Source organism: Oryctolagus cuniculus, chromosome 12, assembly GCF_964237555.1.
Source record: "Oryctolagus cuniculus chromosome 12, mOryCun1.1, whole genome shotgun sequence".
NCBI classification, from domain to species: domain Eukaryota; kingdom Metazoa; phylum Chordata; class Mammalia; order Lagomorpha; family Leporidae; genus Oryctolagus; species Oryctolagus cuniculus.
The window spans coordinates 80,888,184-80,913,320 of record NC_091443.1 but is presented as its reverse complement, the minus strand read 5'-3'; the positions used below and the strand labels follow the sequence as shown (position 1 = coordinate 80,913,320).

At 39.8% G+C, this 25,137-nt stretch overlaps 1 protein-coding gene across 1 annotated transcript in view; it reads left to right on the top strand.

Annotated features, from left to right (window-relative positions):
• Window positions 1–25,137, top strand: part of ALDH1A2 (aldehyde dehydrogenase 1 family member A2) — a 127,023-nt gene that overhangs the window by 58,738 nt on the left and 43,148 nt on the right. The window contains exons 2-5 of the mRNA XM_002717704.5: window positions 2,217–2,321; window positions 2,490–2,630; window positions 5,734–5,863; window positions 23,139–23,200. Coding sequence (XP_002717750.1) covers window positions 2,217–2,321; window positions 2,490–2,630; window positions 5,734–5,863; window positions 23,139–23,200 — 438 coding nt within the window. The remainder of the gene's footprint in view (window positions 1–2,216; window positions 2,322–2,489; window positions 2,631–5,733; window positions 5,864–23,138; window positions 23,201–25,137) is intronic.

Here is a 25,137-nt window from a genome sequence, read left to right as displayed (position 1 = left end):
ACTTCGGATTGGCGTAGCTCCAGCCGTTGCGGCCATTTGGGGAGTGAACCAACAGAAGGAAGACCTTTCTCTCTGTCTCTCCCTCTCACTGTCTGCAACTCTCTCTCTCAAATAAATAAATAAAAATCTTGAAAAAACGGGAAAAAATAAAGGTTTTTAAAAAACCAGGATGATCCAATTCTCATTGCATAGTAGTAAATGATTGTTTCCTATTGAATAACTAATGAGTTGTCATATTTCATTTGTAAACTGTTTACTCTTTTTTTTTTTTTTTTTTTTTTGCAGCAGGGAAAGTACAATATGTGTCTGGAACACTGTAGTACCAGAAATCAAGTAAATGTTCAAAAATTAATGGGGACATAATAAAAGGACATAGGAGCCAACATGAATGGTTATTACTGGGATAATGTAAACAACAAAATCAGTGAATAATGACAGTAATGTTTTATTACCCATAGAATTAACAAGGCATCCACAAACCCATAATGATATAAAAATTTTTTAAGAACTTATTTATTTGAAATGCAGAGTTCTGCGATGGGGGGTGGGGAGAGGTCTTCCATTTGCTAGTTCACTCCTCAGATGGCTGCAGTGGCATAAACTGGGACTATCTGAAGCCAGGAGCCAGGAGCTTCTTCTTGGTCTCCCATGTGGGTACAGGGGACCAAGGACTTGTACCATCTTCTGTTGCTTTCCTAGGAGCATTAGCAGGGAGCTGGATCAGAAGTGGAATAGCCAGGACTCTAATGGGCATCCATATGGGATGCTGGCACTGCAGATGGAGACTTAACCTTCTATGCCATAGCATAAACTTTAACAAAATTTGTATGTTCTAAATTTCACCTTTTTTTTAACTAGGTTGGTGTTTTGGGGGGCAAGTAGAAGTCAAATGAGTGATGATGAAGTAATTCATATATGATAAAATGGCAAAATGTTTTAAAATATAAGAAATGTAAGATCTTGAAAATCCCATAATGCATACGAGATTTATAAAATGATCAATGAAACTAATTGATTATAGTAAGAAAATAAGTTTCATCTTATTAAAAATAATTTTTCTCTTTGTGCTTTTGATAACCTCTAGGAAACGATAAAGATTGTAAAATACCAACCCCTGCAAATAGGTGGAACTTCTTCACAAAGAAACTTTAAAAAATAAACTTGGACATAGTAGACCCTGATGATATTCTAAAAGTTTAGAAATGTGATTCAGTCATCTAGTGAATAAAAGGAATAAGGAACATTATTAAGGACTTCTTTTCCCTAAACCAGATAATACCCCAGAAGTAACTCCTTAATGAAATGGTCCTCTGAATTTTCTTCTTTTGTTAGCTGTAGACCACATTGTATTTCAAAGGAGTATGCAGGCATGAAGAACATATAAATGTGAGAAAATTTGTAACATGGAATGAAAAGAGAACTAGGCCAGATGTCCAAGAACTATAACTTCAATTCAGTCCTGGACATTAACTAATTCTGTTTATTTGGGCTGAGTAATCCTGGAAACCAAGTATGGTAGAAAGGGGCTTTGAATCCAAGCCATGGCAAGAACCTGCTGCTTTGTACTCAAACTTCCCTCCCTCTCAATTTTCTCATCTTTAATATAACAAAATCCTGCCTCATAGACTTGTTGTGAATATTTAATTAACTCCTGGAAACTGTATGAACCCTGGAGGGCTGGAGCTCTCTTAATCACCTTTGCCTTTCTTGTGTCTAGAGCACAAAAAATAATGACCTTGTAATTGTATAACGTCTTATAGTTTATGATATACAGTTATGTCCGTTTAAATTCATTCTGTTAAATGCTTATAAACTTTATCTTAAAATGTCTTCAAGGAAGGAAAGCTTGTTGACTACCAGTACCTATTTTGTTAGCCTCAGTGTATGGTTTGTATGTATCTCAGACTCCATCCTTCCATCCTTGTTTGTCCCTCTCATTGGTTGACAGGTTCACTGAAGTTAAGAACTGTATTTGGTTTCTGGGTGACAGTGAAGCAAGCATGTCATAGAGGAAACTATAAATTTGGGTTGGGGCTGGATAGGATACAGTTTAAGGACTCTTGCTTTACATTAGCTTCTGTGCTTCTGTTATATACCAGTATACCAGCAAGCATGCAGAACAAGTTTTATTACTGCAACATTTCCGTAACACTTGACCATTGACTGGCTTTGTACCACCTGCATCACAGTTCCCATTCTGTTGTTTTCTCTCTTAGATCTTTATAAACAATGAGTGGCAGAACTCTGAGAGTGGGAGAGTCTTTCCTGTCTATAATCCAGCCACAGGAGAACAGGTGTGTGAAGTTCAAGAAGCAGACAAGGTACGTCTTTTGCAGAAAATGGTTTCCTATGAAATAACTACCTCCAAACAGCAGAGGAGTAAACACGTGCTCTTCTGATTCCACCACTTAGGTTCATCTGTCACTTTGTTTTCATCCTTAATTCAGAGTGTCATTCTGTCTTCAGTTGTGCCTCTCCTTCTCCAACAGGCAGATATAGACAAAGCAGTACAAGCAGCCCGCCTGGCTTTCTCTCTTGGTTCAGTGTGGAGAAGGATGGATGCTTCAGAAAGAGGACGTCTTTTAGATAAGCTTGCGGACTTGGTGGAACGCGACAGGGCAGTTCTTGCAGTAAGTAATCCAAGAAAATAGTAATTTTCTACCCAAAATTCTGCTGAAATTTAGATTCTTCAGTCTTTCTGAAAGTATGCCGGGAAGGATACCTTGGGAAAAAGCTAAAATTATGTAATACCCATGAAAAATGAGAGATGTCTGGATTTAGGGATCAGGGGAAGTGAAGGGACAAGCTTGAATGTCTCTCCTCACTGAATTTCAAAGAAAACTCACTTTCTATGACTAGTAAGGACCCCTTCAAGACACCCCCTTAATAAACAAAACAAAAACAAGCAAAAGAAGAGTCAGCATGCTGCTTAAACCAGTTTCAAATGAGGTGTGGTTTTTTTTTTTTTTTGAGAATCAAAAATGAGTAGTTTTTACCTCCCTAGAGTTAACCCCTTTTTATTAGAGAATCTTTCAGAAGCAGTAGACAATAGGGACCTCTTATGCACTTTGCTCCATTCGTACTATTTTCTAGAAACCATGGAAAAGAGGCAGCAGGAACCAGCATCTTTCTTCACTAAAGCAATCATTTTTCTCACATAACAACTTCTGTCCTAGTGGGTTTTGTTGCTGCTACTGCTGTTTTTACAATGAAAGTCAATTTCTTAGAGAATATAAGCTTTTTTGGAAATGGGACCATTTAGGGGTGCATACACTGTACACCAGAGTTCTTCACCAGGATGAACACACTTGACCAGTTAATTGTTAGGGCTTCCTTGTTGAGTCAAGGCATGCAAGCAGTGGGTGCTTCCCTCTGCTTGGGAAAACAGACCCCTGTTGGGCTTCCTTTGGAGAAAGGAGGCATTATTGTCTTTCCTCACTGTCCTTCCTACCATTGCTGTTCTTTCCTACTCTGCCCCTGAGGGATTTGTTCAAGACATGGTAACAAAAGTGATCCTTTTATGGAGATGGCATGATACTCAGCTATAGATATTTGTCTATGAAAACATTTCTGATCTGGTATTTCAGGGAATACTGTTCCAGTGAAGTGTTTATAATAATTGTGAAAAGGCATTTTCTCGTGAAGTGGCTCCTTTTTTGGAAATTTACAAGACACTGACCCTATGAAAAGCTCCAAAAAGTTCTACTTAATGTTTTTCAAATTTACTTGAGCCTCAGCTTGCCTTCTGATATTGGGCAAAATAAAAAGTTTTTTTGGAATGCCTTGAACAATGTATGATTTCTTGAGAGTCAAATTGTATTTTACTCCTTTTTTCTCTTCTTAGCACATTTCCTGGTGCATAAATGGTGAATGAGAGCACATAGATGATCAATGAAAGTCTGCTTAATTGAGTTAAATGTATTATGACACATAAATGTATTTACAACCTTTTATTAACAGTATGTACTAGAATATGATAGTTCATTTTTACAGTATATTTATTTTTTATAAAAAGATTTATTTATTTATTTTAAAGTCAGATTTAGAGAGAGGGAGAGACAGCGAGAGAGAGAAAGATCTTCTATCTGCTGGTTCACTCTCCAGATGGCCACAATGGTCAGGGCCAAGTCAGGCCAAAGACAGGAGCCAGGAACTTCATCTGGGTCTCCCCCTTGGGTCATCTTCTACTGTTTTTCTCTGGCCATTAACAGGGAGCTGGATCAGAAGCGGAGCAACCAGGACTTGAACTAGCTCCCATATGGGATGCTGTTGTTGCAGGCCTGGCTTTGCCTGCTACACCACAGCACCAAACCCTATAATTATATTTTCTTACAAAGTTCACAGGCCTTTTTCTACCTTGTTTCATTGTGCTCAAGTCTCTTTTCCCATAACACTTAAATGAGATTCTTACTTTTAAATATTCCCAAGCCACAAGAGAAGTTTTATTAAGAGGCAGTCTCTGGAACAGAGGTGAACATCTGCCCAGAAAAATGAAATTAATACCGCATCAAAGTAAGCAAAGTTGAAAATAGATTTAAGACTGCCAGCTCTCAGATGCATTTGACTGTTGTCTACAATTCATAGGGATCATTCATGAGGCTTGATTCTGATTATTGACTCTACTTTATGCTGTGTAGACCTTTGATCTGTGCCAACCTCATGGATGTGATGCCCATCATAGAACATACATGTTCTGAAAAGCCTTAGAAATTACTTTATTCCCTTAAGTAAGCCACTGTGAGCATGAAAATGATGTCTCAGGATGTTTTAAAATAAGTTTCATCTGGTGAGTAGATAAGTCGCACTGTAAACAATAGTATTTTCATCTCAGTGATGGGGAAAATATTCCAATTTTAGCTTTGTCAGCAGTCGAATAATTTCCCACATTAGTGTATGTTATCAAACGTCCTTATAGAAAAAATGTGAAACTACAAACATGTTTTTGTTTATTTCATTTGTTAAACTTGTTATATCTTTAATCTCTTTCAAGTCAAAATACTTTTTTTTTCATTTCAATGTGTTTCTTTGTCACTGTTTTTGTTACAGTATTTACCAGTTTAGGAACGTCATTAAAATAATGTTTATAATATAAAGCTGTTTAGTTCTGTCATTTTTTATTAAATGGGACAGATACTTCATTCTTAATAGATAATACTTTTTAATATAAATGTTTACCGAAAAAACCTGCCTTCAAGTTGTTAAAGTCTGGGTTGCCCTAGAGGAGATCTTGTTTATTTGGTGGTAATAAATAAACTCGCTATGCACCATGGATATTCCATTTCTCAGCAGGGATCTTGGCAGCTGTGGAGAACATTTTATATTCTCATCAGCTGCATAAAGAGCCCGTGTCCCCTCTCCTCCTTATGGATTCAGATTACTGGTGTATACTCACCAAAATCCCCATTCAGCTGTGATCATTAATATAACAGAGGCTGGTTTGACAAGCAGATCATTTCTTTATTATCAGTTAAAGAAATGTTGTGTTTATGTATTTTGGATAGTGGTTACTGAAAACACACAAGCACCAGAATATGCACATATATACTGATTGCAGTTTTTACTAGAAACTAAATCAAACTAGTAGTACTAGAAATTTTTTTATTTGGGACTTCAGAGTTGACCATTCGTATTCGTTTGTATTCTCTCTTTCTTGTTGCTTCTGCTTCACAAGCTGATTAGTATATCACTGGAATATTTTGTGGACTTCAGTCCTCTTCATTTCTTTTCTTACAGACTATGGAATCCCTAAATGGAGGCAAACCATTCCTGCAAGCTTTCTACGTGGATTTGCAGGGTGTCATCAAAACCCTTCGCTATTACGCAGGGTGGGCTGATAAAATTCACGGGATGACCATTCCTGTAGGTAGGTGAAGTCTTGAGTATGCCAGAAGGTAAATGTGAGGCTTTATCAGAAAATGTTCACCACCAAACACAAACAGCAGTCACATAAAACACAGATATGAGCACACTTAGAGCGGCTGAAATTGACTGAAGAACCAACTTATATCATTAACTTGGACAAAGTCCCCTCTCCTGTACCTAGGTAGTCCACATTTATGTGTAGGGACAAGCCACTGAAATCAATACATCAACCGACAAAGGATCAGATATATATTTGTCAGCTGCCCAGAGCTCAGCACTGTGCTCAGTGAGATGCTAGGAGTGTGGAGGGGGTACCAGATGGACAGATGTCAGGGAAAATTCAAGAGGACCAGGACTTGGTCCTTGCTTTCCTGAAACATAGGATCTATTCTTTGGAAGGAAATACTCTGAAATGTGAATAGTTGTGTCTGAGTGGTAGAATTATGGATGACTTTTTACATTTTTTTTAAAAACATTTTTCTATTTTCTATGATAACCATGAGTTATTTTCATAACCTGAAGAACTACAGTAATCATGATCCTTTTCTCTTTTTTTAATATTGAGATCCAGGCCGGAAGAGAAAACTGACAACACAGAACAATTAAAGGTCTTTACAGAATGAGTTACAGTTGGTGCTAAGTTGTGTGACTTGGCATATCTGCACTGTAGTCGTTTAAAGGAGAGGGAAAATATCCAAGACTGAAGTTGTCAGTGGGAGTTTGTTTTTTTTTTCTTTACCCAGAAAACTTTTATTTAAGGTATACAAACTTCATGTATTTCATATATATAAATTAAGGAACATAAAGATTATTCCCACCCTACCCTCCCTCTGGCCTGCACGCCTACCTTTCTTCCTCCTCCCTCTCCTATTTCCATTCTTATGTTTTACAAAGATATATTTTCAATTAACTTTATACACATAAGGTCAACCCTATACTAAGTAAAGAGGTCAACAAATAGTATGACAAAAAAATTGTCCCTCAACAGTCGAGATAAGAGCTGTTCAAAGTCATAGAATCTCAAAGTGTCAATTTCACTTCTATAGATTACCTGTTAGGTGCTCCGTGTTCTCCCTGGTCAGTGGTAGGTTTTGTTCTGAGCTTGGATACTAATGACAGCTAATACCAATTGAGTACTTCCATAGTAGCCCCAAGAGGAAGGCAGTATTATTAACATCCTCAGTTTACGAAAGAGGAAGCAGGCCTGGAGAAATTAAATAGTTTTCGTAATTCACTCAGCAAATAAGTTTAGAGCTAATATTTTGATATTAGAATCTAGGCTCTTACTCATTTCACTAGATGATCTATGTTAGATTCTGGGAAGAAGACATACTATTACAAAAAACATGACAGACTCAAAAAAGTGTGTTGTCAGTAGTGAGTAGACAGAAGGAAGGAAACTACATGTTTATTGTGTGTTTAGACTGGATGCTGCCGAGTACTGCACTGGGTACTCTATCCGTGTTTTCTGGAAAACAGTGCTTTCCCTGAAGAGGGCATACTAGTAAGAGTGGAAAGTAAGGCTGGGTATGTTGGCATGTCCATGTTAGGGCCTTCCTTGCCAGGCTGAACGGTATCAATTTACCAGAGAAAAGAGTGGTTGGGCTGATAGTATGGATGGGTTAGGGCATTGCTTCTCAAACTTTAAAGTGCACAGCAGTCACCAGGTGTCTTCTTTAACTACCATTTCTGCTTAAATGGATCTGGGATGGGGCCTGAGCGTCTCCATTTTTAACCTGCTGTCAAGTCCCACCTGTGTTGCTGATCCTGTGCATTGAGTAACAGGGAGGGGACTCAGAGAACAGCACCAAGCTGGGTGACTGTTCCATTGGGATGTCTCATCAAGCCATAAGGTAAATGGGAAACAGTCACAGTGAGCATAGAGAAGGGATAGAGACAGAGGATTTCAAAAAGCTACTTTACAGTTGCCTCTGTGAGTGGCCATGACCTTGAGAAAATGACTTCTGATTAGAGGTGCTCTTTCTCACTACCCAGAGGCTTCCTTGTTCAGCGGATTCAGAAGCCTGCAGAAGATTGCTCTGGGCAAAGAACAGATTCTTAGTTCAATCCTGTCTCTAAGGAGACTACAGAGCAACTGTTCTGCAGCACCATTACAGGATTTGTGAATAGCCAAATCAGTGAGGCAGGTCACTGTTTGTTATTAGCATGCTTGTTAGAAGACCTGAGGATTACAACTTTTGTTAAAAAGAGGGTATGTATCAGCCTTTTTGAGTTGAACTCTTCTATTTCAATAAGGAAAGGTAAATTAAGATCAAAGACCTTATTATTTTTTTGCCTTCTACTCCACCTGCCATTTCACTATTGAAACAACAGTCTTGCAGACATTTAAATATCTTTTCAATGCTTACCAAATATCTTAGGAATAAGATGAAACAGAAGGCTATACAACACAGATCTGTTTGGCCTAAGGGTGTCTTGGTTTTGTTCTGCCTCCTTAAGGGGAAGACCATGATTAGGTAAAAATTTGTTGGAGGCTTTGATAATGTTTGATATTTTAACGTAACTTCATTCTTAAGCCTCACCATGTTCATCTGAGGTGCTCTGGAGATACTGAAGGTGTAGACCGAGGAGTTAGAAATAGGGGGCTTTTACTAGGCTGTCATGGTAGTCTTCTCCCTTTTATTCATTAATTACTGGTCAGCCCATGAAAGAAAAAAAAATGGGGAATTCTCTTAAGCAGTGAGACTTATTTTCCCAAATTTTATTTCTTTTAAAGTTTTATTTCTTTTTTATTTACTTGAAAGGCACTGGGAGGGGGGCAGGAAAAAGCAAGAGAGAGGCCTTCCATCTAGTGGTTCACTCCCCAAATGCCTCCAACAATTGGGGCTGGGGCCAGGCTGAAGCCAGGAACCTGGAATTCCATCTGGATCTCCCACATTGGTGGCAGGAACCCTAACAGATAATCCATCATCTGCTTTCTCCAAGGATATACCTTAGCAGGAAGTTGAATTGGAAGTGGAGCCAGAACTTGAACCTAGGAACTATGCTATGGGATGCAGGCATCCCAAGCAATGTGTTAGCCACTGTGCCGCAACGCCCATTCTGTCCTGTTTATCTTTTTTTTTTAATAATTTTTTATTTTATTTTATTTTATTTTTTGACAGGCAGAGTGGACAGTGAAAGAGAGAGACAGAGAGAGAAAGGTCATCCTTTTGCCGTTGGTGCACCCTCCAATGGCCGCTGCGGCCAGCAATCCGAAGCCAGGTGCCAGGTGCTTCTCCTGGTCTCCCATGTGGGTGCAGGGCCCAAGCACTTGGGCCATCCTCCACTGCACTCCCTGGCCACAGCACAGAGCTGGCCTGGAAGAGGGGCAACCGGGACAGAATCCAGCACCCCAACCGGGACTAGAACCCAGTGTGCCGGCACCGCAGGCGGAGAATTAGCCTATTGAGCCACGGCGCTGGCCTGTCTTGTTTTTCTTAAAGTATATTTATAGGGATATTGGGATTATGACTTCTATAGTGTCTGGTCCATAGGCAGAGTCCTTAGCAGGCTGGGGTTTAGATTATGAGAGGTGTCACCATGGTGCCTCAAAGAGGTGAGGGAAGAATGGAGGACAAGGTGAACAGGCAGCGTTCTCTGTTCTGGCTTAGATACATTTGGTCTTGCCCAGAGCCTGCTGGGAATTTAGCCAGCATTGCCTTTGGTTAGTCCAGTGTGTAGTGAATCTGTTTGGACTAAACCAGGGGATCATAGAAGACAGTCAGGTTAAAGGAGGGTGTTGTTAATAACTCACGTATTTATTTTCACATGTGTTCAGTAAGTCAAGTCAGTCCATTTGTACTTACTTGTTTGTAACTCCATGATTTAACATTAGCTGGATTTTGTTTCTGCATATTTGGCTTTGTCCCATCTTGAAATCTCTAACGCAGGAAGATAATTAGACTTTAACCATGATGTCTTGATTATGTTACATGTATTTCACTGCAAACATTCTAATTTTTGTTGGAAATTACACCATATAAAGTGCTTTAATTTGTATAGCACTTGAAAGTGTAAATAATTCTTTAATATACATCTGTATAATTTTGTATACATTTCTGTGAAATAGGCTGGATCTGAAAAGTCATTGTACCCATTTTATAGGTAAGAAAAAGAGACAATACGCGTTTAGTATCTTGAACAAAGTCATGTGTGGCTATGACGTGATAGGCCTAAGATTGAAACCCAGGTCTCTTTCTGTCTAAGCTGTTGTAAACCCTGTTCTGTGGAAACCGGTTCAGCAGAGCAGGAGGGTGGATGGGACAGCGACATCTGCACATGATGTGGATTCTCAGATTAGTAAGCGGTTGGTTGTTTTTATTCACAATAGCTATGCTCTATAAAGTTTGAGTGGACACTGAATTAGCATGCAAAGAGCTTTTGACCTAGAGAACGTATAGTGTTAGGCTCCTGTGAGCTTCTGGTCACATTTGTGTCAGCTAATCAGAACATGACCTTGGTTTTTTTTGTGTGTATTTCTTTTGAAAGACTCTGTTTAATATATATTGCTTATTGATGAGCTTTAAACTCACAATAAATCAGCTAGTAGTCCTATAACTCAAGCCTAAACAAAGTTGGATTAACACACCTAATTTCTGCATAAGACACATCATAGCCTTCTTGCACTTAGGAATCCTAGACGAGCAATTCAGCCATTTGAAGCAATGAAATTATGAACAAAACCCACAAAAATGAGAAAAAATAGCATTGAATTGATGACAGGAAGCTCTTTTTATTTTAAAAAAAGATGTTTTTTATTTATTTGGAAGTCAGAGTTACAGAGAATGGGAACCAGAAAGGGGGGCAGAGGGGGAGAGAGAGAGATAAGAGAGAGAGAGATAGAGAGAGGGGAAGAAATCTTTGTCCATTTGTTGACTTCCCAGATGGCTGCAACAGTCAGGGCTGGGCCAGACCAAAGCCAGGAGCCGGGAGCTTCTACTGAGTCTCCCACATGTGTGTAGGGACCCACGTTCTTGGCCATCTTCTATTGATTTCTCAGGTGCATTAGCAGGGAGCTGGGTCGGAAGTGGAGCAGTAGGGACTCGAATCTGCACCCATATGGGATACTGACACTGCAGGCAGAGGCTTAACCTTCTACACCACAGCGCTGGCCCTAGGGTTTTTTGTTTTCATTTTTAAAGATTTATTTATTTATTTGAAAGTCAGAGTTACACATAGAGAGAAGAAGTAGAGAGAGAGAGAGATCTTCCATCTGCTGGTTCACTCCCCAAATGGCCGCAATGGCCAGAGCTGTGCCAATCTGAAGCCAGAAGCCAGGAGCTTCTTCCAGGTCTCCCATATGTGTGCAGAGGCCCAAGGACTTGGGCCATCTTCCATGCTTTCCCAGGCAATAGTAGAGAGCTGAGTTGGAAGTGGAGCAGCTGGTCTCAAACCGGCGCCCATATTGGATGCCTGCACTGTAGGCAGCGGCTTTATCCGCTACACCACAGCACCAGCCTGTTTTTTTTTTTAATTTTTTAATATTTTTAAGATTTATTTATTTATTTGAAATAGTTACACAGAGAGGAAGCAAGGCAGAGAGAGAGAGAGAGAGAGAGAGGTCTTCCATCCGCTGGTTCACTCCCCAGTTGGCTACAACAGCCAGAGCTGCACTGATCCAAAGCCAGGAGCCGGAAGCCAGGAGCTTCTTCTGGGTCTACCACGTGGATGCAGGGGCCCAAGGACATGGGCCATCTTCTACTGCTTTCCCAGGCCACAGCAGAGAGCTGTGTTGGAAGTGGAGCAGCCGGGACTCGAACGAGTGCCCATATGAGATTCTGGCACTGCTGGCGGTGACTTTACCCACTATGCCACAGCACCGGCCCCTGTTATTGTTTTTTAAAACAATATCAGAGCTGAAATAAGAAGGCAGTTTCTCCTTTTTCAGTCTTCAACCTTAGTTGAGAATGTGTGCTCCAGATGACGTAAATTTGTTTCTGCTCTGCATATACATGCTAGTAAATGACTATGAAAACATTCAGTACTGACTTTTGGTTTACAGATAAATTTTAATGAATAGGCAAGATCTCAAATACAGAATCTATGAATAATGAAGTTCAGCTGTATCTGGAACCTCATTTTCTTAAGATAACTCTCAGGAATCTCAAATATTCTACAACCTTTATGGTTATGAATCTCCATTCCTTGACCAAATGAGTGACTAAGAATTTTCTAATGAGAGAAAAACACAAAATTCTGTCCAGTCACCCATAAAAAATAATCTGAACGGTGGTTTTTCTTTAATTAAAAATATAAGACTACATTGCTTTGCTACATTAAATCACTCCATGGTTCATCCAATTTAATATCTCTGACACTAGAGGATAAGAACCAAAGAGTGGAAAGAATTATGTATTATGTCTTTCACACCTTCCCATTTAGGAAGGCTGGGCCAACATACCATGTAATGAGAAGAGCTATGCTTTTGTCTCAGGCATTAACTCCAACATCACATTCATTCATTCATTTGTTCATACTTTCATTCATTCATTAAACATTGCACTTGCTATTTTCCAAGGTTTTTTGTTAGGCACTGGAGATGTACAAGTGATTAATATGTTATTAGAAGAGTAAGGAAAACAAACAAGTGGGCATACAACTGCAGTACAGTATGGTCTACTTATATCTGAAAGCATGGATTTCTGAGAGTGCATAGGAGAGACCTCTCACCCAATATTTAGGCTTCCTGGAGGTGGGTAGGCTATACAAGATGACACCTGAAGAGGAAGTGAGGGAAGATCTTGGGGGAGCTCAGAGAGTGGTAATAACCTGTGCGAAGCTTGGAGAGAGGCAAGTACAGAGCAGTGGTGGGTCTGAAACTATACCAGCTAGAGAAAGACAGTGGGGCCCTGGGCAAGTTCTATTCTGTAAGCAATGGTGAGTCACTGAATTATTTTAACTACATGAATGCCCGGATCAGAATTGCACTTTACAGAGAGCACTTTGACTATAAGTGAGTAATCATTTTTAGAGAACATGTATCTGATTTATTTCTCCTCCTGAAGGGTAGCCTCCCACTGGAATATTTAGGAAGAGGAGAAAAAGGTTATTTTATAACCACTTTTGAGCTATTAACTGGACAGCTGTTTTCTCCTTCTGAACTGAGAGCTTCTTCCAGGTCTGTCCCATGCAAGGCCCACAAATGGATGTTACTGCAGAATTATGCAGTACCAGTTTGATTCACAAGGGTCTTGATGTTATTACCTTTAAAACACTATCCATTATTTCCTGCCATGGTACCCAGTGGAGCTATTCTCTCTGATCATAAATCCTATTCTTTGATCCTTCTACTATGGCAACTCTTAATTACAGTGACAAATAATATCATTACTATGATTTATTGAATGGTTGCTCTGTGCATGTTATATTATCTTTAATATCATAGCAACCCTGAGTAGAAGAATTATTTTCCCTTTTTGATTATTTCCAACTATATCAGAATCTTCTGCTTTCCTCATACTCATGACTCCCTTGTGATGGAGGATCAAAACTTGTTTTCAATTTACTGAGGGAGAAATGGAGGTTAATTGATTTGTATCACCTTCGATTGTCTCTGTAACAAGTGTTGGTTTTATTGATTTTATGAGAAAATGTAGTCCATGCTTTATGTTGAATTCTGACATAAAATAGCCTTAAGATAATAATATATAGAAGATGTTAAAAAATATCCAGGTCATATGTAATTATTTATCTGCTTCACCCTCTTCCAGTTTCACCTGTTAGACTAGTGAATAGGCTGAACACCCACACACACTCTGACTTGGATCCTAGGGTTTGCCTTTAGGCAGCTCAGTGTGGTTCAGTGTTGTCCACAGTAAATAGATAGGGTGAAATCTGAAATACTGTTCAATCAGAATGAGAGTGAGAAGAAATTATTCTATTCACTTACGAAAAACTGAGGTTGATAGGGGAACCTGACTGGTGGAGAACAGGGGTCATGAAGTCAGCTTAACAAGAAACCCCTTTGAGAAGTTGGGACTGAAAAGGATCTCTGCAATTCCCTAGGCCAATCTCCTCATTTTACAGACTAAGAAACCAAGCTCAAAGTAAGTAAACTAATCGTTTTCAAGACCACCTAAAGCAGTAATGGCAGAGCTAAGATATCCTCGTGAAAGACTCAGGAACACTTGATCCTACTTCTAGAAGCTACCAGCAGACTTCTGGGAAGAACAGTGTTAGCACTACTTCCTGCTAAAATAATGCTGTGGTGTTTGTGCAGGCATTGATAGAATTTATCATTATGGTTGTAAAATGCTTGGTGAGGTCTGTTCAGTACCTACATGCATAGGAATCTTCTAGAGTACATAGTGGGATAGGTCATTGTAATTGATCTGATTGTCTAAATCTGGGATCATTAGAAGGGTTGCCTGCTCCTTGAAGAGTTAATTCAGTACCAGATAATACAAGATTATTTGTATTCTCTGAATTATATTATAAATTTAGTTTTGTTGGGCCAGAGCTGTGACTCACTTAGTTAATCCTCCGCCTGCGGCACCGGCATTCCATATGGGCGCTGGGTTCTAGTCCCAGTTGCTCCTCTTCCAGTCTAGCTCTCTGCTGTGGCCCGGGAAGGCAGTGGAGGATGGCCCAAGTGCTAGGGTCCCTGCACCTGCATGGGAGACCAGGAGGAAGCACCTGGCTCCTGGCTTCGGATTAGCGCAGTGCCGGCCATAGCAGCCATTTGGGGAGTGAACCAAAGGAAGGAAGACCTGTCTGTCTCTCTCTCACTATCTATGACTCTACCTGTCGAATAAAAATAAATAAATTTAGTTCTGTTGAATAAAGTCATTTTTATTGTTACTATGTGTATAAGATTTGCTATAATTAGGAGTTATTTCTTAAGGTTTGTATTTGATACATTTACCCTCCATTTCTGGCACATTTCAGATTTTTCTTATTTAATTGACCATAAAGACCACCTAATCATACTGTTTCTACTTTGTGTATGCAATATATCAATTCTGTCAATTTTTTCTAACAACTATAAAATCAATGTTAAGAAATAATGTTTTCACTGAATGAATTACCTGGACAATTAAATTGCTCTAGTTAAGTACAGCTGTCTCTCCTTTGTAATTTGATAAGCCCCCATCAAAAACACAAAGCAGGGGCAGGCATTTGTTGGAGTAGTTAAGATGTCATTTGGTACGCCGACATCCCATATTATCCCATATTGGAGTGCCAGGGTTCAAGTCCCGACTCCACTCCCAAATTCCAACTTTCTACTAATATGCACCTCGGGGCAACAGGTGATGGCTAAAGTTGAAAACTTATTTTCTTAACAAACAAACATAGATCAGTGTCTCCATATTCCATAGATACAGAAGAAGTGTATTCCATCGCTCATCTCTAGCAATAAAGGCTTTTCTTCGTATAGTTTCAGAAATGTCTCAATGCACACATATTCAATGTGCACCATATCCACAGTTTAATTTAAATTCATAGTGTAATGAAGTATTTAATTGCAAGGCTTTTTATTCTTTGTGAGTTGAAAACTATTGTTCAGTCATTAAGAACACTTAGGTATGAAAGGTTGTCTCAGCTATGCCTTATAAGAAACCCCTTTTGATCAGAACTTTTTACTTTCTTGAATGAAAGAGGAAAGAGTGAGAAAGAAAAGTTCTGTACATATGATTTACTATTTCTTTTTCTTTTTTTTTAAATTATTTTTTGCTTGGAGAGAGAGGTGTGTGCACACACTCCCATCCGCTACACTCTCCAAATGCCTGCATTGGCCTGGGGAAGGGAGCAATGCCCAGAGCCAAGAACTCAGTCTAATCTAGGTTTCCCACTTGAGTGGCAGGAACCCAGTTATCTGGGCCATCATTACTGCCTTCACATTAACTAGAATCTGGAATCAGAAGCCAGAGCCAGGAATCGAACCCAAGTACTCCAGTGTGGGACACAGGCATCTTAACCACTGATTCAGTATTTCTCATCTCTTCTTTGTTTCTCTGTAAACAGGGTCTAACTTGTTGATTCAAAACACAGTATTTAGGATATTTTTCTAATATCCTCATCAAATGCAATTCTTTCTAGCTGAGTCTAAGCACTCTCTGTAATCCCTCATATTCAATAATTAAACCTAAATTCATCTTAGCCTAAAATGGAATATCTGAGTTTCGGTGGAGATTGTTTTCATATCAGGCTTTTAAGCTTGTAAGATAAAGGTAGAAGAATGAAGAAATAAGTTCTGTGTTATTCTGTCATGTTTAGAAAACAATATTAACATAAAACATGGGAAAAGGGGCTGTGTGTTATTCTAGACAAGGAAGAGTAGTCATGTGTTATCTCAGGTATAGAAGAGAGAAAACATTTACACCCTTTCTTCCTGTGGAGTTGATTCAGCCTAGGTAACCAGGAGAGAGGTGTTCAGTCCTGGGTTCCCCATCCAAGGGGGATATTGCTTTGTAGTATTCCCTTCAGAACTTGAGATATCAGAGTTTGTGTGAGTTCTCTGTCCAGATCCTTAAAGAATCATTTTTATCTTTCATCACAAAAGGGTTGTCATTTGTTTGGTTTGTCATTTTTTTTCCTTTTGTTGCCCTATTTATCCTTCTTGATCTTATACTATAGCCCTGTTGTTTGTGATTACCCATCTACATTCAACTCCTTCCTCACAAAAGGTCTTAGACATCACTCCATGTCAGCAAGAAGTAACTCTAAAGACAGATCATTGTCCCTCTACCCCTCCTGGATTTGGAGGGCTAATGTAATCCCATACAATTCTTGCTTTATAAAAAACAAAAGGGGGAAATGTTAGTAAAGTGGCACAGTCTTATCTATGGTGCGATTTACACCCCGGACACCATCATAGGCTCTAGCCCCCTCCACCACTGGGAAGCCTGATGATCCTATGGCACAACCACCAGTGTCAGCTCCACCCCCATCTTGATGGGATTCGCTGCTCCTACTTCCCTGCCCAACCCCCGGCAAAGCTTTAAGAGGACCTGTTCCTGAACACTTGGCTCTCTCTCGCTCTCTCTTACGCTCTCCTTCTCCCTCTTTTCCTTCTCCGCCCCTTTTCTCCAGTCTGTCGTGTCTCCCCCAATAAACCCTTTCCCTTAAAAAAAAAACAAAAAACCAAAGGGTCTTGGATATAATTTCATGGGTAAAGAACTTATGTTCTGAAGAGCATATCCAGCTCTAGGAGCCACCACTTAACCAGTTATGTCACTTTGGCCTTAACCTCTCTATGTGGTGTTTTCTCCATTATAAAATACTAATATTGCATTAGTTTAATTTTTTTCACAAAGATGTGAGCATGAAGTGAGATAAGGATGTGAAAATAGTTTACATGAGTCTGTTGAAATATGTATTGTTGTTATACTTATTTCACCATTTAAAGAGTATTAAAAACACTGACCAGATTTTTCTCTACTTCAAGATTCTTTCAGACAAATTAGTGAAGTTAACCAAAGAGGCAAAGAATAAATAAATAAATGGAGGTTACACAACTGTGAAGTAACTTCACATCATCGTGATGCCTGTGTGGACTTCCTTTTACCTTCTGGTTTCCTCTCATCTCTCTCTTTGGTGCATGGTCTTTGGATCAGCTGCACGGGCACCACCTGGGAACTTGTGGGGATGCAGACTCTCCGGGTCCATCTCAGACCTGTTGACCCAAAATATGCATTTCAACAAGGACTCCAGCTACTTTGCACATTTCAGTTGGAGAGGCACCAGGTAGAATGGAGAACAGGATGATTCTGCACATTGAACTAATGAACAATATTTTACTACTAGGTTTGAAGAATATTAGAAGAAAATTTTCTTAGCCCTTGAAGCCCATTATTTCATATGTTTTCCTTAATGTGAAGCTAACAGGTAGCTATTTACATATTTTAAAAGATGACATGACTAAACAGAGGTTACTAAGTGACAGGGCAGGTGATTCTGGGAGATGGAAAAAATTAAAAAGGTGAACTCTTGAGGGATTGCTCCTAGAACAACTCTGATCTAGAAGCTTGATGCATTCAGAGCAGGGCCAGATTAACTCTGAAGCACTTAGGGAGAGCTGTTAGTCCTGGCCAAAGGTGCCTATGCACAGCTCTCAGGTTTGCCAGACACACCAGATCATACTAGGGAGGGGTGTCACCTTTCACTGTCCAGATGGAAACACAGATGGAACTAATAAGGGCCCTTCCTTTTTAAAATTTTCATTTTATTTGAGAGGTATAGATATGGAGATAAACACACACATACACACACACACAGAGAGAGAGAGAGAGAGAGAGAGAGAATGAGAATGAATCAATCTTCTGTCTGGTTCACTCCCCAAATCCCAAATACCCACAAAAGCCAGGGTTGGGCCAAGCCAAAATCAGGAACCAGGAACTCAGTACTGGTCTTTCACATGGGTGACAAGGACCCAAGCAATTGAGTTATCAAACTGAAATCATAAAAAAAAAAAAAAAAAAAAAAAAAAAAACTGAAATCATGAGTGGAGCCAAGACTAGATCTCAGGCACTCCCTATGGGACGTGGGCGTCCCAGGCAGCATCTTCACTGCTGTACTAACCCCTGAGCCCTTCTTAATCCCTTCCGCTCAGTGCCATCTGTGAAGACTCCACACACCAAAATGTCCTTTACTTGATGTTCAACTCTTGCAGGAACTGTGAGGACTGAAGATTGAGCCACTTCCCTGTGCCAGTCTTTATAGCTAAATGTTTGTCAAATCTGTAAATAATTTATCCAAGAAAATTTTCATTCTCCATAGCTCAGTTTCTTTTGGGACACAATTATGAAGTCAAATTCAATTCCTCATGAGGTCAGTTTTCTAACATTTTGCCTACATTTTTGTCTTTTGTTTTAATCTTATTCAGTAACTTTTGACATTACATAATTAACACAACAATTAACACAATTAACTAAATTGTTAAGCATTTAGAATGTAGAATGGGAGATGCTTTGTGAGTTACCATGCTGTACTTATACAGTTGCCTTGTGATTTTTTTCTGAATCAGTTTCTTACAAATGCTACTGTTCATTTTCAGTTATCTTCCTACTTTTTCTCAGCTCTTCTACCCTGACTTGACATTACACTCTGATTCTGTTCTCTGTGATTATCTACCTGCTTCTACCACTTAGCCAACTTACCAGAATTCCCCAGCCTGTTGGTCAGTGTTGTTGCTCCTGATGAAAACTTTTCCAGAAATTTATAAATTGAGGAAAGATGGTAACTGATACTATTGAAAAGAATTATATCTATTCAGATAGTTCCATAAGTGTCTTCGTACAGAATGGTATAGTTAATTTGATTTGTAAAATATTAGTTGAACTTCTTATCATCATCATAATGGAGAATTTCTACTTCTTAGCTAGATTTTTGGTAATGGAGATGTATTCTAAAGTAATGTTCTAAAGTTGCTGAACCATGCTTACTTCCTTATTTTTTTCATTTAAAATACTATGCAGAAAACAAAGGCAAGAGACAAACACCAGATTGGGGAAAAAGAATCCTTCCAGTAATGTGACAGAGACTTAAGTTCCTTAATACCTGTAGAGCTCTTCAAGTGACTAAAGAGTTGACTAACTCAATAGAAAAGATGGCACAGGAAATATACTGGAGGGGAAAAAATTGAAAATGGCTGGTCAGCATAAAAAGATGGTAATTCTCTTGTCATTAAATACAAATCAAAACAAAATGCCATTTTTCCCAGTTGTCAGATTGGCTGAAATTAAAATGCTCAAAAAATTACAGTGTTGGGGCCAGCGCTGTGGCTCACTTGGTTAGTCCTCCACCTGTGACACCGGCATCCCATATGGGCGCCAGGTTCTAGTCCCGGTTACTTCTCTTCCAGTCCAGCTCTCTGCTGTGGCCTGGGAAGGTAGTGAAGGATGGCCCAGGTACTTGGGCCCCTGTACCTGCATGGGAGACCAGGAGGAAGCACCTGGCTCCTGGCTTCAGATCGGTGTAGCTCCGGCCGTAGTGGCCATTTGGGGGGTGAACCAACAGAAGGAAGACCTTTCTCTCTGTCTCTCTCTCTTTCACTGTCTAACTCTATCTGTCAAATAAATAAAAAAAATTACAGTGTTAAAGAGAATAAAAAATAGAATGTTGTTGGAATTATATGAATTGTTTAACTTTTCTGAAAAGTGAGTTTGGCAGTATTTATGAAAATGTGAAATGCACATACACATCAATCAAGAAATTCCACAGACATAAAGAGTCTTCAAAAATTCATGGAGAATGCATATTATGAAAAAACTATGCATGAAATTCAATTTTTAAACATTTTTTATTTGTTTTTAGGATTAATTAATTTATTTGAAAGGCAGAATTACAGATAGGCAGAGAGAGAGAGAGAGGTTTTCCATCCACTGGTTCACTCCACATATGTCTGCAAAGGCTGGAGCTGGGCCTATCCGAAGCCAGGAGCCAGGAGCTTTTTCTGGGTCTCCTACGTGGGTGTAGGGGCCCAAGGACTTGGGCCATCTTCTACTGCTTTCCCAGGCCATAGCAGAGAGCTTGATCAGAAGTGGAGCAGCCAGGACTTAAACCAGCATCCATATAGGATGCTGCCTCTCAGGCACTGGTGCTTTGCCACAGCACCGGCCTCTCAAGTTTTTTGTGCCAAAATAAACCTATCCTCTAATCCCATTATTCTACCAACTTTTTGAAGTTGCCTCATTTATGCAGAGATACATAAAATAATAGTCTTTGTAGTAGTACTTAAAACAGCCCAAGCTGCCAGGAGAGTTGTCCCTCAGGAGAGTAAAGGACTACCATTATTTATTGAGCCAGTGGAGAAACATGAACCATGGAAAAGATGTGTTAGCTTATATGAAAAAAATTAACTGTAAGGCTGAACAGTGTTACCCATTTGCATTTTTAAAGGAGAAGGTGGATGGTGCCACGTGTACTTACATGTGAATGAAAGTTCTTTGGAAAGGTGCACCAGCAACAGACTGCAGTCAATTCTAGCAAGAGGGACTGGGGCTCAGAGGTCCAGGGGAGAGAGAGGTTTTAATTATCTAAAACTTGTAATTTGAATTTAGTTGAAACAGTTTTGTGTGATGAATGTTAGTGACTTAGATGAGTTGAGAGACAATGATAAACAATCTAATTTACATCATGTCTCTTCCTCGAACCCACACACTTCTGTCCCCAACTTCATCTCCATTCCCTAATAGGGGTGTGTTTCCAAGAATTTCCTGAGTGTCTTCACTTTCCCAAGGGGCTGCTTTAGGAAGAGGAAACAAATACCAGCTACAAAGACAAAAGTCTGGCAATCGAAGAAAAACTATTTTGTCCAGTTCTGGAATGAAAAATGAAAAGCTATATATTAAAAATGAGCCATTCTTTGGTTATTTCAACCTGTCATTTAATATAATTCAGATAAAAATATTTTTCAGATCATGAAATTTTCCTGAAGAAGAATTTGGTTTGGACTTCCAGAGTCATTATTCCTATTGCCTATTGGTCCTATAGGGAAACATGGCTATTAAATTTCTCTTAAGATCCTTTACTTTAACCTCTGCAGGACTGGTGAACATCCAGCCCGCAGACCGTACAAGACCCACGAAATCATTTTCTCTGCCTCTGCCAAAGCAGTCACAGGCAGGATTCACGATTCAATAAATCCATAGCAGATAATTTTTTAAATTGATGATTTTGCATGGCCTGCGAATGATGTTATAAATATCCAAATGGCCCTGGGCAGAGAAAAGGTACCCCACCCCTGCTCTAGGGATACAAGGACATCCTCATGGCCGCCTTTGATGTGAACTTTTGCCTCCTTTATTTTCTTTAAATATTTATTTTATTTGAAAGTCAGAGCTACAGAAAGGGAGACTCAGAGGCAGAGAAGAGGGAGAGAGAGAGGGGTTTTCCATATACTGGTTCACTTCCCAAATGGCTGCCAACAGCCAGGGCTGAGCCAGGACAGAGCCAGGAGGCAAGAGCTTCTTCCAGATATCGCATGTGGGTGCAAGGGCACAAGCATGTGGGCTGCCATTTGCTGCTTTCCCAGGCACGTTAGCCGGGAGCTATGTTGGAAATGGAGCAGCCAGGACTCGAACTGGCACCCATATGAGATACCGGTGCTGCAGACAGCAGCTTGACCCACTATGCCAGTGCACCAGCCCCACTTTTGCCTTCTTTAAATAGCTCATGCCCATGTTCCACAGTACCCAGGGAATGCATTTTGATACATGGTTTCAGTTATAAAATATATCTTAGCTTTTCTCCTCACTTTTCCCAGTTGCCTAGTATTTGAAATTTGCCCCATAACACTTTATCTAGCTTTTTAAAAAAATACTTAGAAAGATATTTAAATTTGGGGGTACCTCCTTTTTTAAATCAAATAACTATTCCACAGTTTAAATTTTTTTTTTTTGTTTGTTTATTTGAGAGGTAGAGTTACAGAGAGAGGAAGAGACTAAGAAAAAGGTCTTCCATCCACTGGTTCACCCCCCAGATGGCTGCAATGGCCAGAGCTGAACCAATCTAAAGCCAGGAAAGAGGAGCTTCTTATGGGTCTCCCATGTAGTTGCAAGGGCTCAAGCACTTGGGTCATCTTCCCCTGTTTTCCCGGGCATAACAGAGAGCCAGATTGGAAGAGGAGCAGCTGGGACTTGAACTAGCTCCCATATGGGATTCCGGCACCAGAGGCAGAGGCTTAGCCCACTATACCACAGTGCCAGTCCCTCCACATATTTTTAATATTTAATTTGACACATGGTTTTCTGTATTTTCAGTTTCACCCCACAGGATTTCTTTAAAAAATCATTTATTTGTATTTTCTTTGAAATCCAGAGAGACGGAGGGAGAGAGAATCTTCCATCTGCTGGTTCACTCTTGGCCTACATCACCAAGGCTGGGCCAGGCTAAAGCCAGGAGGCTGTAACAACTCCTTCTGGTCTTCCATGTTGGTCGCAAGGGGTCCAAGTATGTGAGCAGTTATCCACTGTCTCCTAGAGTGTGCATTAGCAGGAAGCTGGATCTGAAGTGAGGTAGCCTGAAACTAGGCACTTAAGCTGCTGCTGCACCAAACACTGGCACCAACACGGGACTTCTTTTAGTTTTAAATTTAGTCACACATTTGTCTTTCTTTGGCCCTCGAAGTCCTAGACATCTCTAGGTGTCTAGGAGCTGTATCAGGAGATGCCAGAGGAACGCTATGCCAAGTGACATCTTCTGCTAGCTTTTGGGCACACCAGAGTAGAATGATTCTTTATTTCATTTCTACTTTTGCTGCCACCAAAGTTCTCCCTCTGCATTTTTCTCTTCTAACCTGCCCTGTTGGGAGTGACCATGCTTCTTTCTTTCAGATGGAGACTACTTTACCTTTACAAGACATGAACCCATTGGAGTGTGTGGACAGATCATCCCAGTGAGTGCATCTCCTCGCACCTCGTATTTATTTTCATTTGACCCAGTTCTCTTAAAGGCGCATAAAACATGGTCCTCTGCAATGTGTGTTTTCCATTACTGCGGAAAAAACTGAGTTCATGTTGTTGACATATCTTTAACAGCCTCCCTGCAAATGCTTATTTGAACAGGTTAATAGGGTTTCAGCTCCGTTACCAGGAGTTGAGTTCTCAAGTCATGGAATTCTCATGATGAAAATAAGCAAAGCCAAGCACAGTGTATTAATAACCTGCCCTTGGTTATGGATGTCCATTCTGCTTATAGAAAATTAATGCTTTGTTATATTTGCTTGTTTATTTTTTAGAATTACAGCTCACCATCTTTCCAGGCATATTATTTTATATGGTATATTAATGCCATTCTCTCCCACTGTTTCTTTTCACAAGAATCTAGATAGAAGACACTGCAGAAGACATAGCAGTACAATTAACGTCACGGTCATAATTGAAACCATGCCGGGCTGTTGTCTGTCTTGCAAAGGGAAATAGATGTAGTGCTTAGTGTTTGGATTGGAACATTAAACATTGTCCTTTTCTTTCTCTCACACACACCCTTGGCACAATACAAAACATCACTGAATCTTCTAACAGTGCTAGCTAATACTTCTGGCAGGGGCTTTAAGGGGAAGCTCAAATTAAACTCCTGAAGTACAGACAAGACATTTTTCCCTTTTCAAAATACATGAGAATAACTCTAGATAATCTTTGGTTTGGGGAGCCAAAGATTTTTGGGAGGTCTTAATACTTGTTCAAATGGTTGATAAGCCCTGACATACTGTGAAATTTATTAGAGAATGAAAAGGGAAAATGAGAGGTTTGGTCAAAGTTCTTCTGCTCCCAGCCCTATCCTGCACCCCGGGGAAATCCTATTTGGATCAGCTCAAGGGTGAGTTCTGTCCTTGGATTGTGGGATTCAAACCTGCTCTTCCTGCCTTCCCCAGACTCCCAGGGCTGCAGCGTCACTGACAGGACAAGAATTGCTTGTCAGCTAGCTCCAGCTCAATTACTGCCCTCCAAGATTTATATACTGTAGATGGAATTAAAACATCACCGTGGACTCCCAAGTTTATAAACAACTAAAGGGAAAAGAAACTGGGTGTTTGGTGAAGGCAAGACACTTGTATATTTTTGCAAGCTTGCCAGAGCCAGTGAGAATCCTTCAAGGGTGGCAGCTGAGGTGCTTCAGGCAGAAACACGTTGTGGTCAGGGGCCGAAGCCAGGCGACCAGGAATTCTGTTTTCTCTCCTAATGAAATTATCAATGACACCTGATAGTGCTAAGACTCATGCCTGAGTTGATGACAATGCAAGCTTAGGATCCTATGAAAACCAGTTTAAACTATTTTAGACTCTGAGTTCTTATACTCACAAAAATATATTGCAGTCTCCATTAGCTTATTTGACAGGAAAAAGGAAACAAAAAAATTTGCATACTCCTCAGTGGAGATACTTTATTTTTTGTAATGGTGTTCTGTGATAAAATATGTATGTAAAGAGTGAAGTGCTACCTTGAAAAACTCAGTGACTTAAATATAATTTACAGCTGGAATTTCCTTTTCTCATTCTTTGGCAATGAAGAACTTTCTCAGCAGTGTGAAAATCCTGGTGTAAAAATCCCAAATGCAAGAACAAGTTTTCATACACAAGAGCTTATTGGAACCAAAGCACAATTTAAAAAATACATAAACAGCAACAATGAGAGACTAAAACAAAACAAAGAAAAAACAGAACTCCCTTTTTTGCAATGAGATTTCTTTTGGTGGGTAGTTGAAATATAGTAATCTGTTGAACAGAGGGAAAAGGAGAACTTTTTTTAGGTCAGTGCTTTTCTGTTCTTAAGGAAGTATTACAAATCCAAACATCTATACTTTGTGGTGGACAAGATTTATGTTGAGGACTAG